General features: G+C 39.0%; 1 protein-coding gene across 4 annotated transcripts in view; it reads right to left on the bottom strand.

Moving 5' to 3' along the window:
* Window positions 1–21747, bottom strand: part of LOC140737248 (flavin-containing monooxygenase 5-like) — a 114079-nt gene that overhangs the window by 2819 nt on the left and 89513 nt on the right. For all 4 annotated transcript variants that reach the window (XM_073063577.1, XM_073063575.1, XM_073063578.1 and 1 more), the window contains 3 exons: window positions 8012–8199; window positions 3116–3468; window positions 2151–2223 (listed from right to left, as the gene is read on the bottom strand). In XM_073063577.1, the coding sequence (XP_072919678.1) occupies window positions 2151–2223; window positions 3116–3468; window positions 8012–8199 (614 nt within the window). The remainder of the gene's footprint in view (window positions 1–2150; window positions 2224–3115; window positions 3469–8011; window positions 8200–21747) is intronic.

The raw sequence follows: 21747 nt of genomic DNA, 5'->3' as shown, positions 1-21747 counted from the left end.
TAATTTCCCATCTGAGATTAATAGGTACTTATTATTATTATTTTGGATTTGTCCAAAACAATGGGATTGAATGCAGTGTCTATTATATCCCGAACACTGTGGTTTTAGTAGGGAATTCAGGTGGGCTAGAAGGTTAAGACGAAGGAAAACTTAATGATAATAAATGAAAATTAAGGAGTTTAGTTGGTTTAAAGAAGGTGTTGGGGAAAAAAAGCCTTGGGTTCAGAGTCAACAATCAAAAAGTACCACTTGAAGAGACACAAAGAAAGTTGTAATATTGACTCTAACCAAATGGCTGTAGTAAAAGCTTGTTTATGAGATCTGAGGAAGGAGAATACTGGCATTTGGAATTTGTACAGTTTACCGCTGGCTCTAAGTATATTATTAACTAGACTCGTGGGTACAAGCAATGAGAGTTCAATTTGCAGATGAAACAATAATGGCCATTAATGTGAAATGCCAGTGAATAGTGATCATAAACAAGAGATTTTGCAGATGCTGGAAATTCAGAATAATTTGTGAAAAAATAACACTGGAGGAATTCAGCAGGTCAGGCTGCATCCATGGAGAGGAATAAAGAGTTGATGTTTAGAGCCAAGAACCTTAATCCGAATTGGATAGGGAGGGATAAGAAGACAGAATAAGTAGGTCGGGGGAAGTGAAGGAGTACAACTGGAAGGAGATAGGTGAAGCCAGGTAAGGAGGGAGGTAGGTGGGTTGAAGTGAGAAGTTAGGAGATGATAGGTAGAAAAGATAAAGAACTAAAGGAGGAGGAATCTGGTAGGAGAGGAGAGTGAACCATGAGAGAAAGGGAGGAAAGTGACAGGCAGGTGAGGAGATGAGAAGGGGTAAGATGCATAAAAATATAATAAAAGATCATAAAATGACAAGGGTTTGAGACAGAGTGGATAGTGGGAAGCTGTTCCAATTAGAATAAAGAGTAGCTCTGATAGAGAACTAGCATGGACACAGTAGGCCAAATGGCCCTTTTCTGTAACTATTCAATGATTCAATGAAAATGAAGAATATTATGAAAGGGTTGTAAAGCTATATTGTCTCAGAGCGAGGCCCTTCAGCCCAACTGGTTCATGCTGACTAACATGATTATCTGAGTGTGTCCCATTTGCCTGCATTTATCCCGTATTTCTCTAAACCGTTCTTATCCATGTACCTGTCCTAAAGCCTCTTGAATGTTGTCAATGTACCTGCCTTAACCACTTCCTTTGGCAGTTCAATCCAATATACTGACCACCCTATGGATGAAAAATATATGCCACTGGTAATTCTGCTAAATGAAATACAGTTGGGCCTCCTCATCCACGGGGGATTGGTTCCGGGACCCCCCACAGATATCAAAAAACGCAGATGCTGAAGTCCCTTATTTAACCTGTCTGAATGCGGTGGCCTTTAGGACCCAGCGGAACACAGGACTTTATTTAACCTGTATTAGTGCAGTGGCCTTTAGGACCCAGTGGCAGAGCTCTGAATCTGCAGGGTTTCCATTCATGAAAATAATCACGATCACGATTGAAAATAAAGTGGAAGTAATAGAGCGATCGGAAAGAGGTGAAACGGCATCAGTCATTGGAAAAGCGTTAGACTACAGTTGGTCAATGATTGGAACAATTTTAATGGAGCATTTGAAAGGCCCTGCCCCGATGAAAGCTACAATTATTACTAAGCAACACAGTGGTTTAATTATTGAAATACATATGTTTCTTAAGAGTTTTATATGCATAGAAAGGTAAAATATATACTATACACTAAGACAAACAAACGTTTTACTGACTGAGGCTACATAATACCGGATGTACCTGTCCCGACTTCAAATCCGACTTAAAGATGGTCTCAGGAACAGAACTTGTTCATAACCCGGGGACTGCCTGTACTTTTAAATCATCTCTAGATTACTTATAATACTTAATACAATGTAAATGTATGTAAATAGTTGTTATACTGTATTGTTTAGGGAAAATGACAAGAAAAAATAGTCTGTACATGCTCAAACAATGAGTGCTGGAGAGAGAACTTCTGGGTTTTCCCGCTCCGCGGTTGGTTAAATCCACAGATGCAGAACCTGCAGACAAGGAGGGCCGACCGTAGCCCATTTCTCTGCAGTCAATTGTGTATAACTCTTTGTTGTGTAATACCTTTTGGCCATATTTTCCTTCTTCTCCAAAATGTCTGCCATCATGTTGTTAACAGAAGGTAGTTTCACCAACCCTAAAAGAAACAGATTAAGAGAATGGGGTTTACTTCAGTGAATGACTTAAATATGGTACAGTGCTAAATTTATTAGGGATTTGTTGCCCTAAATATACAGAGTAGTCTTGAGTTCCACAAGTGGCTAGCTGCTGACAGAATGGCTTTGGCAGCCAATGAGGTCCTACTGCACCTCTTGTCACTCCCGTTCTCTTGCAGCCACCACAAGGCTACAGGACGATCATCACTGAACTGCCTTGTACAAGTTCAAAGCACTGTGCAATGATCTGGTCCGTGCAAACAGTATGTAAGATGGCCATTCCTCTGTACCTTCGTACAACTGACAATAATAAACCAATTCCAATTTCACCTTGGGTGTCTGTGAATGTATTTAACCACCCATGAATTATTAAAATATTACAAAATAATCAATAATTTTGAGCAAAGAAAAAACAGAAATCACAAATTTAATAATAATTGAACATATTTAAATTACTTGAAGTAAATCATATAAAAGTCAACTAGGTATTGTCATGGCCAAGGTGGTGAACGGTTTAGACCAGAATCCTTGATTAAATCCCTGGTAGTTACTGTATTAATATTTATTCTCTTTGTTTACTTCATTTTTCCTTGCCTTCTCCACTGTGTAACACTTTTTTCACATGCAATCTCCCCAAACAAAGGGAGAAATAATTTCTCCCAGAGAGCTGATAAATAATCTTTTAAGATGATAGTTTCATAGTTCTCATAGCAACCACATCTAATAATTTAAGAGGCCATCTGAGGAGCGGCAGATTATCAATAAGAAATCCCCAAAATTATATCATGTCAACAACCAAGCTACGTTATCAATGGAAAATTCACACAGTGCAGGTTATCGCTTTTTTCAGAAAGGTCTGCACTGCCTGCATACCTTTAAAAACCCTTGTGGCCCAACGAGCCTGCATTTCAGATATTGGCATAATGGCTCCCAATGGCTGGACAAGGCCAATGATGGCTAGAGTCGGCTGCTCCAGCTGAGGTGGAAAGACATTCTTATAAAGAAGGGCATGGTTTCTGTTAACTTTGATGACAGACTCATTCAGAAATGGGAAAGCAAAACTGTATCCTGTTGCAAAAATAATAGTATCAATATCTTCCATGGTGTCATCTTCAAAGATGGCTGCTGATTCAGTTAACTGCTTCACGTTAGGTTTCACAAGAACACGTCCAGATAAAATGCGATTTGGCAAATCGTCATTAACTGTTGGATGTTGGCTGTAAAAACTGAAAAGAAAGATAAGATCCCATCTCCATCAGTTTGAGAGCATTAATATTTAAGAATTAATTCAGTTGATTGGTGAAATAATTAGATTGTACACTCTTACAAAGCACTTTCATAAAGCAATAGAGAATAATTATTTCGGCAATGAGTGCAAAACTCAACTGCAGCATTTATCTGGTAAAAGATAGCTCTAACTGAATAAAAACATTTACATTGGTAACTATGTACACAAAGTCACATGAGTGTTTGACCAATAAAGAAAATGAGTTGAGATTCTGTTTAACTAGCTGATCAGAATCAAAATGAAATATGACACTTAAATGCACAGCAGTGATTTATATGGGGAAGAGGAAAAAGTGGCCTGGGTGCGTATGGCATAGAAAATAAGTATATGTCAGAGTATTGATTGGATTGGTCATCACTCAATGTTCCATTGATCCTTGGTTCTTGAAGACAATTCAGGATCAGGGTCAGTCTTCCCAGCATGGAACAAAGTTGCCCTAATGAATGGTGTAGAGCATAGGTGTCAAACACAAGGCCCGCGGGCCATATCCGGCCCGGCGTACAATTATATCCGGCCCGCGAGATCATTTTAGATAGATCTATTATTTTAATTATTAATGGCCCGGCGATATGAAGTGCTGATAACACACAAACTACAGATCCCATAATGCAGCGCAACAGCTGCCGATAGGCTACCCGGGAACATTCCCCCATCAAGCGTCTGTTGCTGTATACAACGCTATTCTTCGCACTGAGTTCGCACGGCGCTTTGGTGACTTCGAAGCACAAAAAATTAATTTCGAGCTGCTTCGCAACCCATTTGCCGTCGACGTGGAAACTGCACCTGTACAGATTCAGATGAAGCTGATAGAGCTGCAGTGTAATGGGACACTAAAGGCAAAGTACGACACTGTAGGGCCTGTACAGTTTATTTGCTCCATTCCTGAAGCAATGCCTCAACTCCGTCTACATGCGGCTCGAACCTTGTGCATGTTTGGTAGCACATATCTGTGTGAGAAGCTTTTCTCAGTGATGAAGATTAACAAAACATCACACAGGCGTCGTCTCACTGATGAACACCTGCAGTCCATCCTGAGAATCTCCACAACACAGAACCTTACACCAAACCTAAATGAACTTATTGCCAAGAAAAGATGCCAAGCATCCAGCTCTGACAAAACGGCATAAGAGCAAAGAAAACTGAGTGTTTTGATTTATTGTTGTTTTAACTTTTGCTGAAAAGCACAAATTTTATTTATATTTTCAGGGTTTTTTTGCAGCATGCTCATATTTCTAACTTGTATAATACTGACAGAAGATATTTTTATGGAGAGCAAAATATTTAAGTTATTTAAAGTTTTAGTTTATTTTTTCTGGAATAATATTCCTGTCTGTTTTTATTCATATTTATGTTCAAAAAATGTTTAGTTTTAGTGTGTTCAATAAATGTTTATCCTGTTCGGCCCACGACCTAAAGTGTGCTTTGAGTTTTGGCCCCATGTGCAATTGAGTTCGACACCTCTGGTGTAGAGTAATAACTAATGAAGAAGGCAAATGTCAGAATGAGCTGGTCACAGATAAATGTGTTTAGGATTCTGTCAACTCATTGTTAAAAATAGAGTTAACCTTTCAGGTCAATGACTAGTCATCAGTTCATGGGAATTTCTTCTGCTGGAGGTAACCAGTTCAAGGGAACACAACTTAAAATAAACATGAAATCATTAAGGAGAAAAGTTAGGAGACACATCTTCACCCAGAGTACAAGGGTTAAAATATCTACAAAATTAAGGAAAAGATTGACTGACAGTTGGCTAGAAAAGTATATAGAGCTGACTTGAAAAACTGTTGTTTCTCTCCCTTCACAAAGTCTGGCTGATACTTTGAGTACATCCTACATTGTCTATTTTATTTTCAATTCTCTAGCATTTGTTAAATACTAAATCATTCCCAAAGGCTTCACATATAAAATGTGAGATCTAGGCACGTTCAAATGGGACACGTGGCCAAAAGAAAGCAAAGTTTCAAAGAGCAAATTAAAAGAAGACTAAGATCAATTTGCATTCCAGACAGGATGCTGGTATTACATGCAGTTATACCTTCAATCTACATATAGATTGGGTGAACCAAATTGGTAAGGGTGCTGAGGAAGGGGATTTCTTGGAATGTATGCGGGATGGTTTTCTGAACCATCATGTTGAGGAACCAACTACAGAGCAGCCATTCTAGATTGGGTATTGAGCAATGAGGAAGGGTTAGTTAGCAATCTTGTCGTGTGAGGCCCCTTGGGTAAGAGTGACCATAATATGGTGGAATTCTTCATTAAGATGGAGAGTGACATAGTTAATTCAGAAACAAAGGTTCTGAACTTAAAGAAGGGTAACTTTGAAGGTATGAGACGTGAATTAGCCAAGATAGACTGGCAAATGATACTTAAAGGGTTGACAGTGGATATGCAATGGCAAGCATTTAAAGATCGCATGGATGAACTACAACAATTGTTCATCCCAGTTTGGCAAAAGAATAAACCAGGGAAGGTAGTGCACCCATGGCTGACAAGGGAAATTAGGGATAGTATCAAGTCCAAAGAAGAAACATACAAATTAGTCAGAAAAAGCAGCACAGCTGAGGAATGGAAAAAATTCAGAGTCCAGCAGAGGAGGACAAAGGGCTTAGTTAGGAAAGGGAAATAACATTATGAGAGAAAGCTGGCAGGGAACATAAAAACTGACTGTAAAAGCTTTTATAGATATGTAAAAAGAAAAAGATTGGTTAAGACAAATGTAGGTCCCTTACAGTCAGAAACAGGTAAATTGATCATGGGGAACAAGGACATGGGAGATCAACTGAATAATTACTTTGGTTCTGTCTTCACTACGGAGGACGTAACTAATCTTCCGGAAATAGTAGGGGACTGAAGGTCTAGTGAGATGGAGGAACTGAGGGAAATACATGTTAGTTGGGAAGCGGTGTTAGGTAAATTGAAGGGATTAAAGGCAGATAAATCCCCAGGGCCAGATGGTCTGCATCCCAGAGTGCTTAAGGAAGTAGCCCAAGAAATAGTGGATGCATTAGTGATAATTTTTCAAAAACTCCTTAGATTCTGGATTAGTTCCTGAGGATTGGAGGGTGGCTAATGTAACCCCACTTTTTAAAAAAGGGAGAGAGAAACCGGGGAATTATAGACCAGTTAGCCTGACATCGGTGGTGGGGAAAATGGTAGAATCGGTTATCAAAGATGTGATAACAGCACATTTGGAAAGAGGTGAAATCATCGGACAAAGTCAGCATGGATTTGTGAAAGGAAAATCATGTCTGATGAATCTTATAGAATTTTTTGAGGATGTAACTAGTAGAGTGGATAGGGGAGAGCCAGTGGATGTGGTATATTTAGATTTTCAAAAGGCTTTTGACAAAGTCCAACACAGGAGATTAGTAGTGTGCAAACTTAAAGCATATGGTATTGATGTGGATAGAGAATTGGTTGGAAGACAGGAAGCAAAGAGTGGGAATAAACGGGACCTTTTCAGAATGGCAGGCAGTGACTATTGACTGGTGACTCGTGTCGAGTGACTAGTGACTCAGTGCTGGGACCCCAGTTGTTTACAATATATATTAATGATTTAGATGAGGGAATTAAATGCAGCATTTCCAAGTTTACGGATGACACGAAGCTGGGTGGCAGTTTTAGCTGTGAGGAGGATGCTAAGAGGATGCAGGGTGACTTGGATAAGTTAGGTGAGTGGGCAAATTCATGGCAGATGCAATTTAATGTGGATAAATGTGAGGTTATCCACTTTGGTGGCATGAAAAGGAAAACAGATCATTATTTGAATGGTGGCCGATTAGGAAAAGGGGAGGTGCAACGAGACCTGGGTGTCATTGTACACCAGTCATTGAAAGTGGGCATGCAGGTACAGCAGGCAGTGAAAAAGGCGAATGGTATGTACAAGGCCTTGGTGAGACCGCACCTGGAGTATTATGTGCAGTTTTGGTCCCGTAATCTGTGGAAAGACATTCTTGCCATAGAGGGAGTACAAAGGAGGTTCACCAGATTGATTCCTGGGATGGCAGGACTTCCATATGAAGAAAGACTGGATCAACTGGGCTTATACTCGCTGGAATTTAGAAGATTGAGGGGGGATCTTATTGAAACGTATAAAATTCTAAAGGGATTGGACAGGCTAGATGCAGGAAGATTGTTCCCGATGTTGGGGAAGTCCAGAACAAGGGGTCACAGTTTAAGGATAAAGGGGAAGCCTTTTAGGACCAAGATGAGGAGAAACTTCTTCACACAGAGAGTGGTGAATCTGTGGAATTCTCTGCCACAGAAAACAGTTGAGGCCAGTTCATTGGCTATATTTAAAAGGGAGTTAGATATGACCCTTGTGGCTAAGGGGATCGGGGGTATGGAGAAAAGGCAGGTACAGGGTTCTGAGTTGGATGATCAGCCATGATCATACTGAATGGCGGTGCAGGCTCAAAGGGCCGAATGGCCTACTCCTGCACCTATTTTCTATGTTACTTTGTTTCTATATTACAGACCTGTGGCTAGGTTGCAAACCATAATTTCCATGATCAAATCGACTGTTTATGGATCGTCGAATTAGCAGCTCAGGTAGAAATGAAATTAATAGGCCATAAAAGCGACGGGTAAAGGTCAAGTCTGCAGGATATCCGCTTTCAGCCACACGAGTAATTACCCAGGCACCCCTTCTTGTACTCAGGAACACCTGCAAGACATTTGAAGAAGTCAAGGATGGTCAGTTTTAATATTTGCTGCTGGGACAAACACCTAAAGACACGATCGAAATTGCATTTAATTTTCTTTCAAGGGCAACAGTTATGCATTTCTAAATCTGAATGATGAAGGGTAAGGAGAGCAATTGCAATAGGATTTTTCACTTCTAATTTATAGCAGCTTGTTCAGCTGAAACAACACAGTCCTTAAAGTGCCAAAGGAAACATTACCGTGTAAACACAGGAGATCATATAGATGCTGGAAATCCAGAGCAACACACACACAATGCTGGAGGAACTCAGCAGATCAGGCAGCATCGGTGGAAGTGAATAAACAGTCAACTTTTCAGGCTGAGACCCTTCTTCAGGACTGAAATGGAAGGGGGACGATGCCAGAGTACAAAGGTGGGCCAAGGGGAAGGAGGCTAGCTGGAAGATGATGGCTGAAGCCAGGTGGGTGGTAAAGGGCTGGAGAAGGATTCTGATAGAAGAGGAGAGTGGACCATTGGAGAAAGGGAAGGAGGAGGAGCAATGGGGGAGTTGATAAATCTGAGAAGAAAAGAGATAAGAGGCCACAGTGGGGAATAGAAGAGGAAAGAACAAGGAGAAAAGAGAAAAATATATCGGAAGGAGAAATACATGTTCATACCACCATGGTGGAGGCTATCTAGATGGATTATGAGGTGTTGAGCCCCATGACAAAAGAAGAGGACATGTTGGAACAGGAAAGGGAATCAGAATTAAAATGGTGGGTCACTGGGAAATTTTGTTTTTGGTGGATGGAGTGAAGGTACATCCTGATTTACATTGGGTCTCACCATGCAAGCAACAGAAATGCTACATTTGCCCAACTATCTCCTCTCTGATTTCCATTTAGTGCTCCAAACAGTCCTTTTGGGTGCAGCAATACTTTATCTGCAAATCTGTTGGGGCTGTCCATTGTATCTGCTGCTCCTGATGCAGCCTCCTCTAAAATGATGAAACCCGACATAAATTTAGTCCATGAGCCAGTAGGGTTGGTCGCTACCATCTGAGGGGAATGATGCTAATAGTGATTTTTGGCAAGGTACACATCTCTAGAGTTAGAAAATATGTGACAGCATCGCACAAGTGGTAGCTTTATGTGTCCTTCACCTTGTAGAGATCTCTCACTATTCTCAGTAGAGTTCTCCTTGTATGTGTCGAACACAACATCTATTCTGCTACTCTGACTGCCTTCCCTCAGAGCCGTGCCCAGAATTGTCGTGGCAACATCTCTGAAAGTAACTTGATCACCTTTCACTCTTTGGATCAAGTTCATTCCATTAACCACTGTAGCAGAGTTTCCTGGGAGTTGCTCTTCTACTGCTACATTTTTCTGCAAGGTTGTGGCTAAAGTAGCTTTATTTGTCTTTCTCAGCAATCCTTCTGGTGTGGACAGGGCCCAGGACAATGGTCCAAGGGGATGAGAGAGGATATCCTCCATACGTAGACTGCGCCCTTGTGCCATCACTATGATGCGTCCAAACAAAGACCTGTCTGCTTTCAAGATGATCACCCGCCCTTTTGATTTCACCTCTCTCTTCTTACACATATCACTGAATGTTCTCAGCTTGTTAGTTTTCAATGGGTCATGGAATTTCTTTGCTGGTGGGTCTTCCTCTAGTCTCTCATCCTTGAAGGTTGCGTAGCATTGCTCACCAATCTCATGCCTTCATCAGGTCGGAGGCAATGTCCTTGGGGGCTGCCTTTGTCATAGAGATGCTAATGAGGTCCCGTTTCTCTGCAAATGGGTTGACCCATTCATGTACGAGGCTAACCACTGCTTAAGCTGCTTCCTCATCTTTCTGGATTCTTGGCCGCTGTAGCTCCGCATGACAAAGCTCTGATTTGTTGCCTTGCACCATCTCCTTTAACTGTCCCAGGAATGCACTGCGGTGGTCAGCTATTATGTAGTAACCCTCGATAGCCCCAGCATTCAGGCTGAACTGTGATGTGCCTCCAGGAGTCTGTGTGTCTTTGTTCACTGTGGCTTTGATAGCCTGGTTCACTGGGATCTGCCCAAAGGGGCTGTTACTGGACAGCTGCACTGAGAATTGGCCTGTCTTGAAGGCCCCATACACAGAAGGATTCTTCTCTGGGAGGTTGATCATCTGAGCAAAGTAAGCAGACAGGTACCTGGCATAACTCATCTTATCATAGACAAAGTACCATGGGATCATGTTTTTATAGCATGGAGGTGCAACTCCCAGACCCCCTCACGAGAGGTGTGCAGTAGCCCAAGTACTACGTTCTCTACCATGTCAATGTATGATATCCAGAATGCGGACAGCTCTCCATTGCTGTGATGGAGGTGTTCCAGAAAGTCTGTTCACAGGGTTATCAGCTCAGCTAAGAGTGGACTTTGCAGCAGATTGTTCAGCTTCTGATGGTTCCAGTGACTGGCCATGTCGTTCACATGGTCTGAGAATGATTTGATCATCCCACTCCTCTCTGGAACGTTGTCCTCAACCTACCACCACTACAATGCTATCACATATTTTCTAGCACTAGGGGTGTATACCTTGTCAAAAATCACTTTAAGAATTATTCCCCCCAGATGGTACAGGTGGCCCAAATTTGGGGTCCTGGCTCATGGACCAATTGGGGGATCACTTCATCAAACACCTCTGCTCCGTCCACCAAAAGCGATATTTCCTAGTGGCTAACCATTTTAATTCCTATCCCCATTCCCCTTCCAACATCTCAGTCCATGACCTCCTCTTCTGTCACGATGAAACCACTCGCAGTGTGGAGAAAATACACCTCATATTCCATCTGGGTAGCCTTCAACCGGATGGTGTAAACATCGATTTCTCCTGGGAACTTTCCCCACCCCTCTTCCCTCTTCTTCTATTCCCCACTCTGGCCTCTTCTCCTCACCTGCCTATCACCTCCCACCAGTGCCCCTCCTTCTTCCCTTTCTCCCATGGTCCACTCTTATTTTCTATCAGGTTCCTTCTTCTCCAGTTCTTTTCCTTTCCCACCCACCTGGCTTCACATATCACCATCTAGCGTGTCCTCCCTCCCTACCTTTTTATTCTGGTGTCTTCCCCCTTCCTTTCCAGTCCCAATGAAGGGTCTCAGCTGAAACGCCGACTGTTTATTCATTTCCATTGTTGCTGCCTGATGTGCTGAGTGCCCACCCAGCATTTCATGTGTGCACTCAGGTTTTCCATCTAAGTGTCTTTTCAATGTTGTACCAACCTCTACCACTTTCTCTGATAGCTCGTTCCAATTCAAGGGTATTGGTGTTTCCATACCAGGCTGTGAAGTAGGCAGGCAATGTACTCTCCAGCACACATCTATTGATGGCATGCCAATTCTTCACAAAATCCTAAGGAAGTAGAGGTGCTGTCATGCTTTTTTTGTAATTGCCCTTACTTATAGGGCCTAGGACAGATCCTCTGAAATGATAACACCGAGAAATTTGAAGTTGTTGACCTGCTCCACCTCTGATGCATCGATGAGGACTGGCTCATAGACCTCTGGTTTCCTACTGCTCAAGTCAATAATCAGTTCCTTGGTCTTGCTGACATTGAGTAAGAGGTTGTTGTTGTGGAACCATTCAGCCAGATTTTCTTTCTTTTCTTTTTCTTTTCAAATCTTTTTATTAATTTTTAAGAAAAACATAAGTAAAATATAAGTACAAAACATTTGAGAGTACACAATTAATAGATTAATTAACAATCAGATATGTATTAATCAATATATAAAATCTCCCAAACTCATAGTATTAATGTAAAGGAATTAAGAAAAAAAGAAAAAGGAGAAAAAGAACCCCCCCCAAAAAAACTAAAAGAATTTAAAAAAAACAACTAATAAAAAAAAACTAACCAACATGGGCAATTGCATAATGTTAAATACATACAGTAGTGCCGATAGATAGATAGATAGATAGATAGATAGATAGATAGATAGATAGATAGATAGATAGATAGATAGATACTTTATTCATCCCCATGGGGAAATTCAACTTTTTTTCCAATGTCCCATACACTTGTTGTAGCAAAACTAATTACCTACAATACTTAACTCAGTAAAAAATATGATATGCATCTAAATCACTATCTCAAAAAGCATTAATAATAGCTTTTAAAAAGTTCTTAAGTCCTGGCGGTAGAATTGTAAAGCCTAATGGCATTGGGGAGTATTGACCTCTTCATCCTGTCTGAGGAGCATTGCATCGATAGTAACCTGTCGCTGAAACTGCTTCTCTGTCTCTGGATGGTGCTATGTAGAGGATGTTCAGAGTTATCCATAATTGACCGTAGCCTACTCAGCGCCCTTCGCTCAGCTACCGATGTTAAACTCTCCAGTACTTTGCCCACGACAGAGCCCGCCTTCCTTACCAGCTTATTAAGACGTGAGGCGTCCCTCTTCTTAATGAGGGACCTCCATCCACACAATTCAGGATAGTAACAATAAGGTTCAGGATCAGACCATTTAATTCATATGAAAATGTTGAATAAATGGTCTCCAAGTTTCCTCAAATTTAACTGAAGAATCAAAAACCACACTTCTAATTTTTTCTAAACTCAAACAGGAAATAGTTTGAGAAAACCACTGAAATACAGTTGGAGGGTTAATTTCTTTCCAATTCAGTAAAATAGATCTTCTAGCCATTAGTGTAACAAATGCAATCATTCGTTGGGATGAAGCGGATAAACGCTTATTATCTATCATTGGTAGACCAAAAATTGCGGTAAAAGGATGTGGTTGGAGATTAATATTTAAAACTCTTGAAATAATATTAAAAATATCTTTCCAATAGTTTTGTAAACAAGGACAAGACCAAAACATATGGGTCAATGAAGCAACATCAGAATGACATCTGTCACAGGTTGGATTAACATAAGAATAAAATCGAGCAAGTTTATCTTTAGACATGTGAGCTCTATGTACAACCTTAAATTGTATTAGAGCATGTTTAGCACAGATAGAGGATGAGTTTACCAATGATAAAAATTTTTCCCATTGCTAAGTAGATATAGGGCAATGCAATTCTTCCTGCCATTCCTTCTTAATTTTTTCTGATATATCTGGCTGTACATTCATAATCATATTATAAATGATAGCTACTAAACCCTTTTGACAAGGATTGAGAGCTAAAATTCTTTCTGTAATGTCCAATGGACATTCTTTCGAAAAAGACTTTAGTTCATTATATAGAAAATTTCTAACTTGTAAATATCTAAAAAAAATGGGTTTTAGATAAATTATATTTATTAGATAACTGTTCAAAGGACATAATGTTATCATCCAAAAACAGATCACGAAAACATGTTATACCTTTTGTTTTCCATAAAAGAAAAGCTTGAACTATAGATGATGGTCGGAAGAAGTAGTTAGATATTATAGGACTTAACAGCATAAACTTATTCCAACCAAAAAATTTACGAAATTGAAACCAGATTCGTAATGTATACTTAACTATGGGATTAGTTATCTGTTTATTCATTTTGAGTAACGAAAAAGGAGGTGAAGATCCTAAGATTGAGATCAATGAGAAATCTTGCACAGATTTACATTCCAAATTTACCCATTGTGGGCCAGCAACTGTAGTCGATTCTTGTGTCCAAAATATCAAATACCGTATATTAACTGCCCAATAGTAAAATCTTAAATTTGGTAGAGCCAAGCCGCCCTCCTTCTTAGGCTTCTGTAAATATTTTTTACCTAGCCTAGGATTTTTGTTCTGCCACAAATACGAAGATATTTTAGAGTCAACCATATCAAAAAAAGATTTAGAAATAAAAATTGGTAATGCTTGAAATAGATATAGAAATTTAGGTAGTATCATCATCTTAATGGCATTAATTCTGCCTACCAAAGACAAAGATAGTGGGGACCACCTATTAGCAAGTTGCTTAATTTGATCTATTAAGGGTAAAAAATTCGTTTTAAATAAATCTTTATGTTTTTTAGTAATTTTAATACCTAAATAAGTAAAATAATCTGTAACAATTCTATATGGTACATGAGCCAGATTTTCAATCTCCCTCCTGTATGCTGATTCCTCACCACCTTTACTTTGGCCAGCGACTGGTGTCATCAGCAAACATTGAGCTGTACTTAGCCTCACAGTCAAAAGTATAAAGTGCGTAGAGAAGGGGGCTAAGTACACAGCCTTATGGTGCACCTGTGCTGATGGAGATTGTGGAGGAGATGTTGCTAACTCGAAATGATTGGGTTCTATAAGTGAGGAAATTGAAGATGCAGTTGCACAAGGAGGTATTTGGGCTGGGTCTTGAAACATTGATTAGATATAAGAGGATGATAGTATTGAATGCCAAACTGTGGTCAATGAAGAGCACTCTGATAAATGCATCTTTGCTGTCCAGATGTTCCAGGGTAGAGTGAAGAACCAATGAGATGGCATCTGCTTTGGACCTACTGTGACAGTAGGCAAAGTGAAGTGGGTCCAAGCCGCTTCTCAGGCAGGAGTTGATATGTTTCATCACCATCCTCTCAAAACACTATCACTGTGGATGTAAGTACTACTGGACAATAGCCATTGAGGCAGGTTAACACGTTCTTCTGAGGCACTGGTATAACTGAAGCTTGCTTGAAGCAGATGGATACCTCAGACTGCCAAAGGAGGAGGTTAAGGATACTGGACAACGTTCCAGCCAGTTAATCAGCACAGGCCTTTAGTACACGACCAGGTACACCATATGGTCTGGATGCTTTATCTGGGTTCATTCTCCTGAAGGATGCTCTCCTGTCAGCCTCAGAGACTGAAATCACAGGATCGTTGGGGGCTGTGTGAGTTTGTGAAGGTGTCACCATGTTTTGAAGGTCAAAGCGAGCGTAAAAGGCATTGAGCTCATCTGAGAGTGAAGCCTTGCTGTCACCTATGTCACTGGGTCTTACTTTGTAGGAGGGAATAGCATTCAAGCCCTGCCACAGCTGTCGAGTGTCCTTTACTGACTCAAATTTGGTCTAGAATTGCCATTTTGCACGCGAGATGTCTTTCTGGACATTGTACAGTGCTGTGATACACAATACCTATAAAAAAAATTCACCCCCTGGGAAATTTTCATATTTTATTGTTTTACAACACTGACTCACAATGGATTTAATTTGGCTATTTTTGACACTGATCAACAGAAAAAGACTCTTTCGTGTCAAAGCGAATACAAATCTCTACAAAGTGACCTAAATTAATTACAAATATAAAACACAAAATAATTGATGGCATAATTATTCACCCCCCACCTTTAATATGATACACCAAATAATCACTGGTGTAGACAATTGGTTTTAGAAGTCACATAATTAGTTAAATGGAGATCTGTTTTTGGAGATCTGTGTGCAGTCAAAGTGTTTCAATTGATTGTAATAAAAATACACCTGTATCTGGAAGGTCCAACTGCTGGTGAGTCAGTATCCTGGCAAAACCTACACCATAAAGACAAAAGATCACTCCAAGCAACTCCATGAAAAGATTATTGAAAAGCACAACTCAGGAGACGGATGCAGGAAAATTTCCAAGTCACTGAATATCCCTTGGAGTACAGTTAAGTCAATCATCAAGTAATGGAAAGAATATGAACAGCTGTAAATCTGCCTAGAGCAGGCCATCCTCAAAAACTGAGTGACTGTGCAAGAGGGGACTAGCGAGGAAGGCCACAAAGAGACCTATGACAACATCTGGAGGAGCTACAAGCTTCAGTGGCTGAGATGGGAGAGACTGCGTATACAACAACTGTTACCTGGGTGCTTCACCTGAACCAGCTTTATGGGCGAGTGACAAAGAGAAAGTCACTGTTGAAAAAAATTCACATGAAATCTCAGCCAGAATTTGCCAGAAGGCATGTGGGAGACTCTGAAGTCAACTGGAAGAACTATGGTCTGATGAAATCAAAATTGGGTGTTTTGGCTGTCAGACTAAACACTACGTTTGGCTTAAGCCAAACACTCAACGTCATCAAAAGTACACCATCCCTACCATGAAGCATGGTAGGCATCATGCTGTGGGGATACTTCACTGCAATAAGCCCTGGGAGGTGTGTGAAGGTAAAGGGTAAAATGATGCTGCAAAGAACAGGGAAATCCTGGAGGAAAACCTGATGCAGTCTGCAAGAGAACTGTGACTTGGAGAGTCAGCGGGAGACGCTCATGGAGTGAGTACTGTTTCAGATCCGCTCCATAACCTTTACTTTTTTTAACCTTTGATCACCCTTATTCAACTTATTGTTACCTACACCAAAAGATTCTTGCTACTTTCTCGGGCTTATCGTTAAGATTTTATTGTGAATTCTTGAAGATATGCAAACAGAAATGGCTCTTAGATCCAAAGGACGAGAACCAGGGCGTAACCCGAACGGTAATGGAAAGAAGCAAGCTCAACCGCAACGCACTGAGTTAACTTATGAACTGCTTATGGAGGTTTTGGATAGAAAATTTGAGGAACAACATCAAGTTTTTAAACAAGAAATAAAGGCTTTTCAAGATTATATGGTTAAGACCGATTCAGTAATTAACCAGCAACAACTTCTTATCGCGTCTTTGCAAGAAGAAGCTCGGAAACGAGATTTGACAATTGAAAAATTACAACAGGATTTAATCTCGACCATTAAACTGGTGGAAACACTTAAAGCCAAGAGTGTCGATTTGGAGAATCGGTCCAGAAGACAGAACCTATGCATACTTGGTCTCCCAGATGGCATAGAAAAAGGCGATCCTTCGAAATATTTTGCTCAATTTTTAAAAGATGCGTTTCCGTTGGTCTTTCCAGAGAACCCCCCGGTACTTGACCGAGCACATAGAATTTGGAGTCATTCATTGAGTGTTTCAGCCAAACCTCCGGTGGTAATTGTCCGGTTTCACTATGTACACGACAAAGAACAACTCATTCGTGAGGCTCGGAGGGCTGGGATGATTAAATTTCAAAATTACTATTTCCGTTTGGTGGAAGATTTTAGTTCTGAAATTATGAAGAAAAGGCTTCTTTTTAAACCTCTGATGTCTGAATGTTATGAGAAAAATCTAAAACCTGCGCTCTTATACCCGGCGAAGCTCAGGATCTCACCGCCGAACGCTCCTCGTCAGGTTTTCCTTTCGACTTTTGAAGCGAAAAAGTATTTGGAGGAGAACTTCCCTACTGCTATAGACACTACTCTCTAATAAATGAGTGATTCTGATCGTGAAAGATGGTTTTCGATTCCTTAAACCAGGGTTAGTCTCTGGCTATTGGTGTAGGGTTATCCAATACTTCATATTTAAGTTAAAGTGTGTTTTCGTTATATTAATCGCTCTGTCTCATACACTTTAACCACTATACCATATTTTTGACTACTATTTTTGTTCCCTTGAAGGTATATTTTTAACCTTTCGAAGGGAATTTTTTTTTTATTATCAAGATGGTAGTTTTTTGCAAAATATTCTTGGTTTTGTTTAAGATGGCGTTATTGTTTCTTTTTTCGTCTTTTTCCTATAATGCATCGCTTATCATAGTTTAAGTACTTCTTGATTTGTTTGGGTTATAACCCGATTTATAAACTTTTAGTGATTATACTCTTTTTTTTTACAACTAAGCATATTAAGAAGCACAGATTTTAGTATTGCGATCATAATTCTTAAAGTTGGGGTGGTTTTTTTTTCATATATCCTTTAAACACGGAGTGGTCTGCCGCTGATATGGGGGTAGATTTAGTCTCATTTTTTCCTTTTTTTAGCCATATTTTGGCTTTTTTTCTTTTTCATATGGGGGTGGGGGTTGGTCTGTTTTCCTTTTTTATTTTTCTTTATCAATTTGTTTTAGTTTTTTCACTCGGGCTGTTCTTGAACTACAAATATGTCTACGATGTCGTCACTTCCGGGTCCGCTCTTTATATTTGTTCCTCTTCCGGGTGCATGAGTTTATAATATGGTTAACCCTTTCTATACCAAAGGGATGACTTTAGAACTATGGCTCAAACCATTAACTTTGTGTCTTGGAATACTAATGGTTTAAACCATCCGATTAAACGAAAGAAGATTTTTAAAGTATTCCAAAGACTTAATGCTCATATCATTTTTGTACAAGAAACTCATGTGAGGAAGGAGGACAAATATCGCTTTTTTAGGTCTTGGCGGGGTCAACAGTACCATTCAAATTCGAATGCCAAAGTTAAGGGAGTTTCAATTTTTATTGACTCCTCTATTGCATTTGTTCAACATGATATCCTTTCGGATCCGAATGGTAGATTTTTGTTAATTACGGGTTTACTTTGTAATAAAAAGGTTGCTATGGTTAATGTTTATGCTCCAAATGTGGATTGTCCTGACTTTTTTAAGTCCTTATTTACTTCTTTACCTAATTTAAATGAATATAAGTTAATAATGGGTGGTGACTTTAATTGTTGTCTAAATCCTTTGATGGACAAATCTACATCTATTCAGACTTTACCCAATAAGTCAGCCACTTGTATTAACTCCTTTTTGACTGATAATGGAGTTTTTGATATCTGGAGATTTCGTCATCCTAATGATAAGGAGTTTTCCTTTTTCTCACATGTTTATCACTCCTATTCGAGAATTGATTATTTTTTTATTGACTCTTGTTTTATTCCATCGGTAATTGGTTGTAATTATGATATTATAGCTATTTCTGACCATGCTCCATTAAAACTTTCTATTAATTTTACGGATACAGCTTTAAGTGCTAGACAATGGCGATTTGACTCTACCTTATTGCAAGAGCCGGACTTTATTAAATTTATGAAGGAGAAGATCGATTTCTTCTTTTCAACTAATTCCACGGAAGATATTTCTTGCGGAATACTTTGGGACACCTTTAAAGCGTATACACGTGGACAGATTATTTCTTACTCTGTTGGTCTGAGAAAACGCATTAAGAAGGAAACTCTTTTATTGGTTGATAAAATTAAGGAGATTGACAAGAAATATTCGACTACTCCTAGTAGGGAGCTTTACAAACAGAGGGTTGAACTCCAAATGGAACATAGTTTATTACTTACATCTCCGATTGAAAATCAATTAATGAAAACCAGATCTGATTTTTATATACATAGTGATAAATCGGGAAAACTGTTAGCTAGTCAGCTGAAGAATGTTTGGGTTAAACGTCAAATCACTAAGGTTCGTCAGCAGAATGGGGATTTGACAGTTAACCATGATGAGATAAATAAGTCTTTTCAAGACTTTTATACCTCCCTGTATCAATCTGAATTCCCTCAGGATCATAATACCATGTGTGATTTTCTTGGGAAATTGAATTTTCCAAAATTATCATCCGATGATCTTTCAGTATTAGATACTCCGTTCACGGATGCGGAAATTAAAGGGGTTATTTCCTCAATGAATTCAGGGAAAGCACCAGGTCCAGATGGGTATACAGTAGAATTTTTAAAATGTTTTTCTGCTACTCTCTCTCCTTGGCTATGCAAGGTTTTTGAAGAAGCAATTAGATTGGGGAATTTGCCACAATCTTTTTATAGAGCTTCCATTTCCTTAATACTGAAGAAAGATAAAGACCCTACTGACTGTGCATCTTATAGACCAATATCTTTATTGAATGTGGATTCTAAGATCTTTTCCAAGTTACTGGCTTCCAGGTTGGAGAAGGTATAACCCCAAATTATTTCAGAAGACCAAACCGGTTTTATTAAAAATCGCTATTCTTTTTTCAATGTTAGGAGATTACTGAATATTGTTTATACTCCTTCACATAACACTTCAGAATGTGTTATTTCATTAGATGCGGAGAAAGCATTTGATAGAGTTGAATGGCCTTACTTATTTTATGTGCTGGAGAAGTTTAATTTCAGTCCGACCTTTATTTCTTGGATTAAACTGATTTATCAAACTCCAGTAGCCTCGGTGTTTACTAATAATCAAAGATCTCCATTTTTTCGTTTATTTCGGGGCACTAGACAAAGTTGTCCTCTTAGTCCATTACTATTTAACATTGCTTTAGAACCTTTGGCAATTGCCATCAGAGAATCACAGGATATTTTGGGTATTAATCATGGAACAGATATTCATAAGGTATCTTTGTACGCAGATGATTTATTATTATTTATCTCTAACCCTGAGAAATCTATTCCAGCAGTCTTATCATTGTTGGCTCAATTTAGTGAGTTTTCTGGGTATAAGTTAAATCTTAATAAGAGTGAATTGTTTCCTTTGAATAGACAGGTCCCAAGCTATGATATTTTACCTTTTAAATTAGTTAATGATTCTTTTACTTACTTAGGGATTAAAATCACAAAAAACCATAAAGAATTATTTGGGTTTAATTCTCTACCCTTAATTGATCAGATTAAAGGCTTGTTTACTAAGTGGTCACCATTATCTTTATCTCTGATAGGTAGGTTTAATGCTATTAAGATGGTTATTTTACCTAAATTTTAATATATTTTTCAAGTGGTACCAAGTTTTATTCCGAAATCCTTTTTTACTAATGTTGATTCAAAAATTTCCTCATATATATGGCAGAATAAAAATCCCAGGTTAGGTAAAACATACTTACAGAAGACAAAGAAGGAAGGTGGGTTGGCATTACCCAATTTCAGATTTTATTATTGGGCAGTTAATATTAGATATTTGTTATGTTGGTTGAAAGAATGGGATGGTCCTTTTGGCCCTCATTGGGTGAGTTCGGAAACTAAATCGGTATCAGGTTATGCTCTGGGTTCTATTTTAGGGACATCTCTCCCTTTTGTTCTTTCTAAATTGCCGAAACGAATTGACAACCCAATAGTTAAATATACCTTACGTATATGGTTTCAATTTCGGAAATTTTTCGGGTTGACTCAATTCGTTTTAAATAGTCCTATTGTAGCTAATTGTTTTTTCCATCCCTCAATTATAGATCAAGCTTTTTTGGCTTGGAAAACGAAGGGTTTATTAAGATTTTCCGACTTATTTTTGGACAATTGTTTTATGTCTTTTGAGCAATTATCTAATAAACATAATTTGCCTAGATATCATTTTTTTAGATACTTACAGGTTAGGCATTTTTTAAGTACGGTACTTCCTACGTTTCCAAATGTTGTGTCTTCAGATATTTTGGAGAGTTTGTTTGAATTAAACCCTTTTCAAAAAGGGCTTATATCAAAACTTTATAATATAATTATGAAGATACGTTCAGTGCCCTTTGATAAGACCAAAAATGATTGGGAAAGAGAGCTCAATCTTATTATTTCTATTGAGAATTGGGATAAAATTCTTCAATTAGTTAATACATCATCTATATGTGCCAAACATTCATTAATACAATTTAAGGTTGTACATAGGGCCCATATGTCCAAGGATAAATTAGCTCATTTTTATTCTTATATAAACCCTATTTGTGACAGATGTCAATTAGAAATCGCGTCTTTAACTCATATGTTTTGGTCATGTCCGCTTTTGAAAAAATATTGGAAAGATATTTTTGATATTATCTCTGCGGTACTGAACATCGATTTACAACCCCATCCTATTACTGCAATTTTTGGTTTACCGATGATGGACTCACTCCATTTATCTCCTTCCGCCTGTCAAATGATTGCTTTTCTCACTTTGATGGC

Source organism: Hemitrygon akajei, chromosome 12 (assembly GCF_048418815.1).
Source record: "Hemitrygon akajei chromosome 12, sHemAka1.3, whole genome shotgun sequence".
NCBI lineage: Eukaryota > Metazoa > Chordata > Chondrichthyes > Myliobatiformes > Dasyatidae > Hemitrygon > Hemitrygon akajei.
Note: the sequence above shows the minus strand (reverse complement) of the source record. Positions and strands in the feature narration are given on the sequence as shown.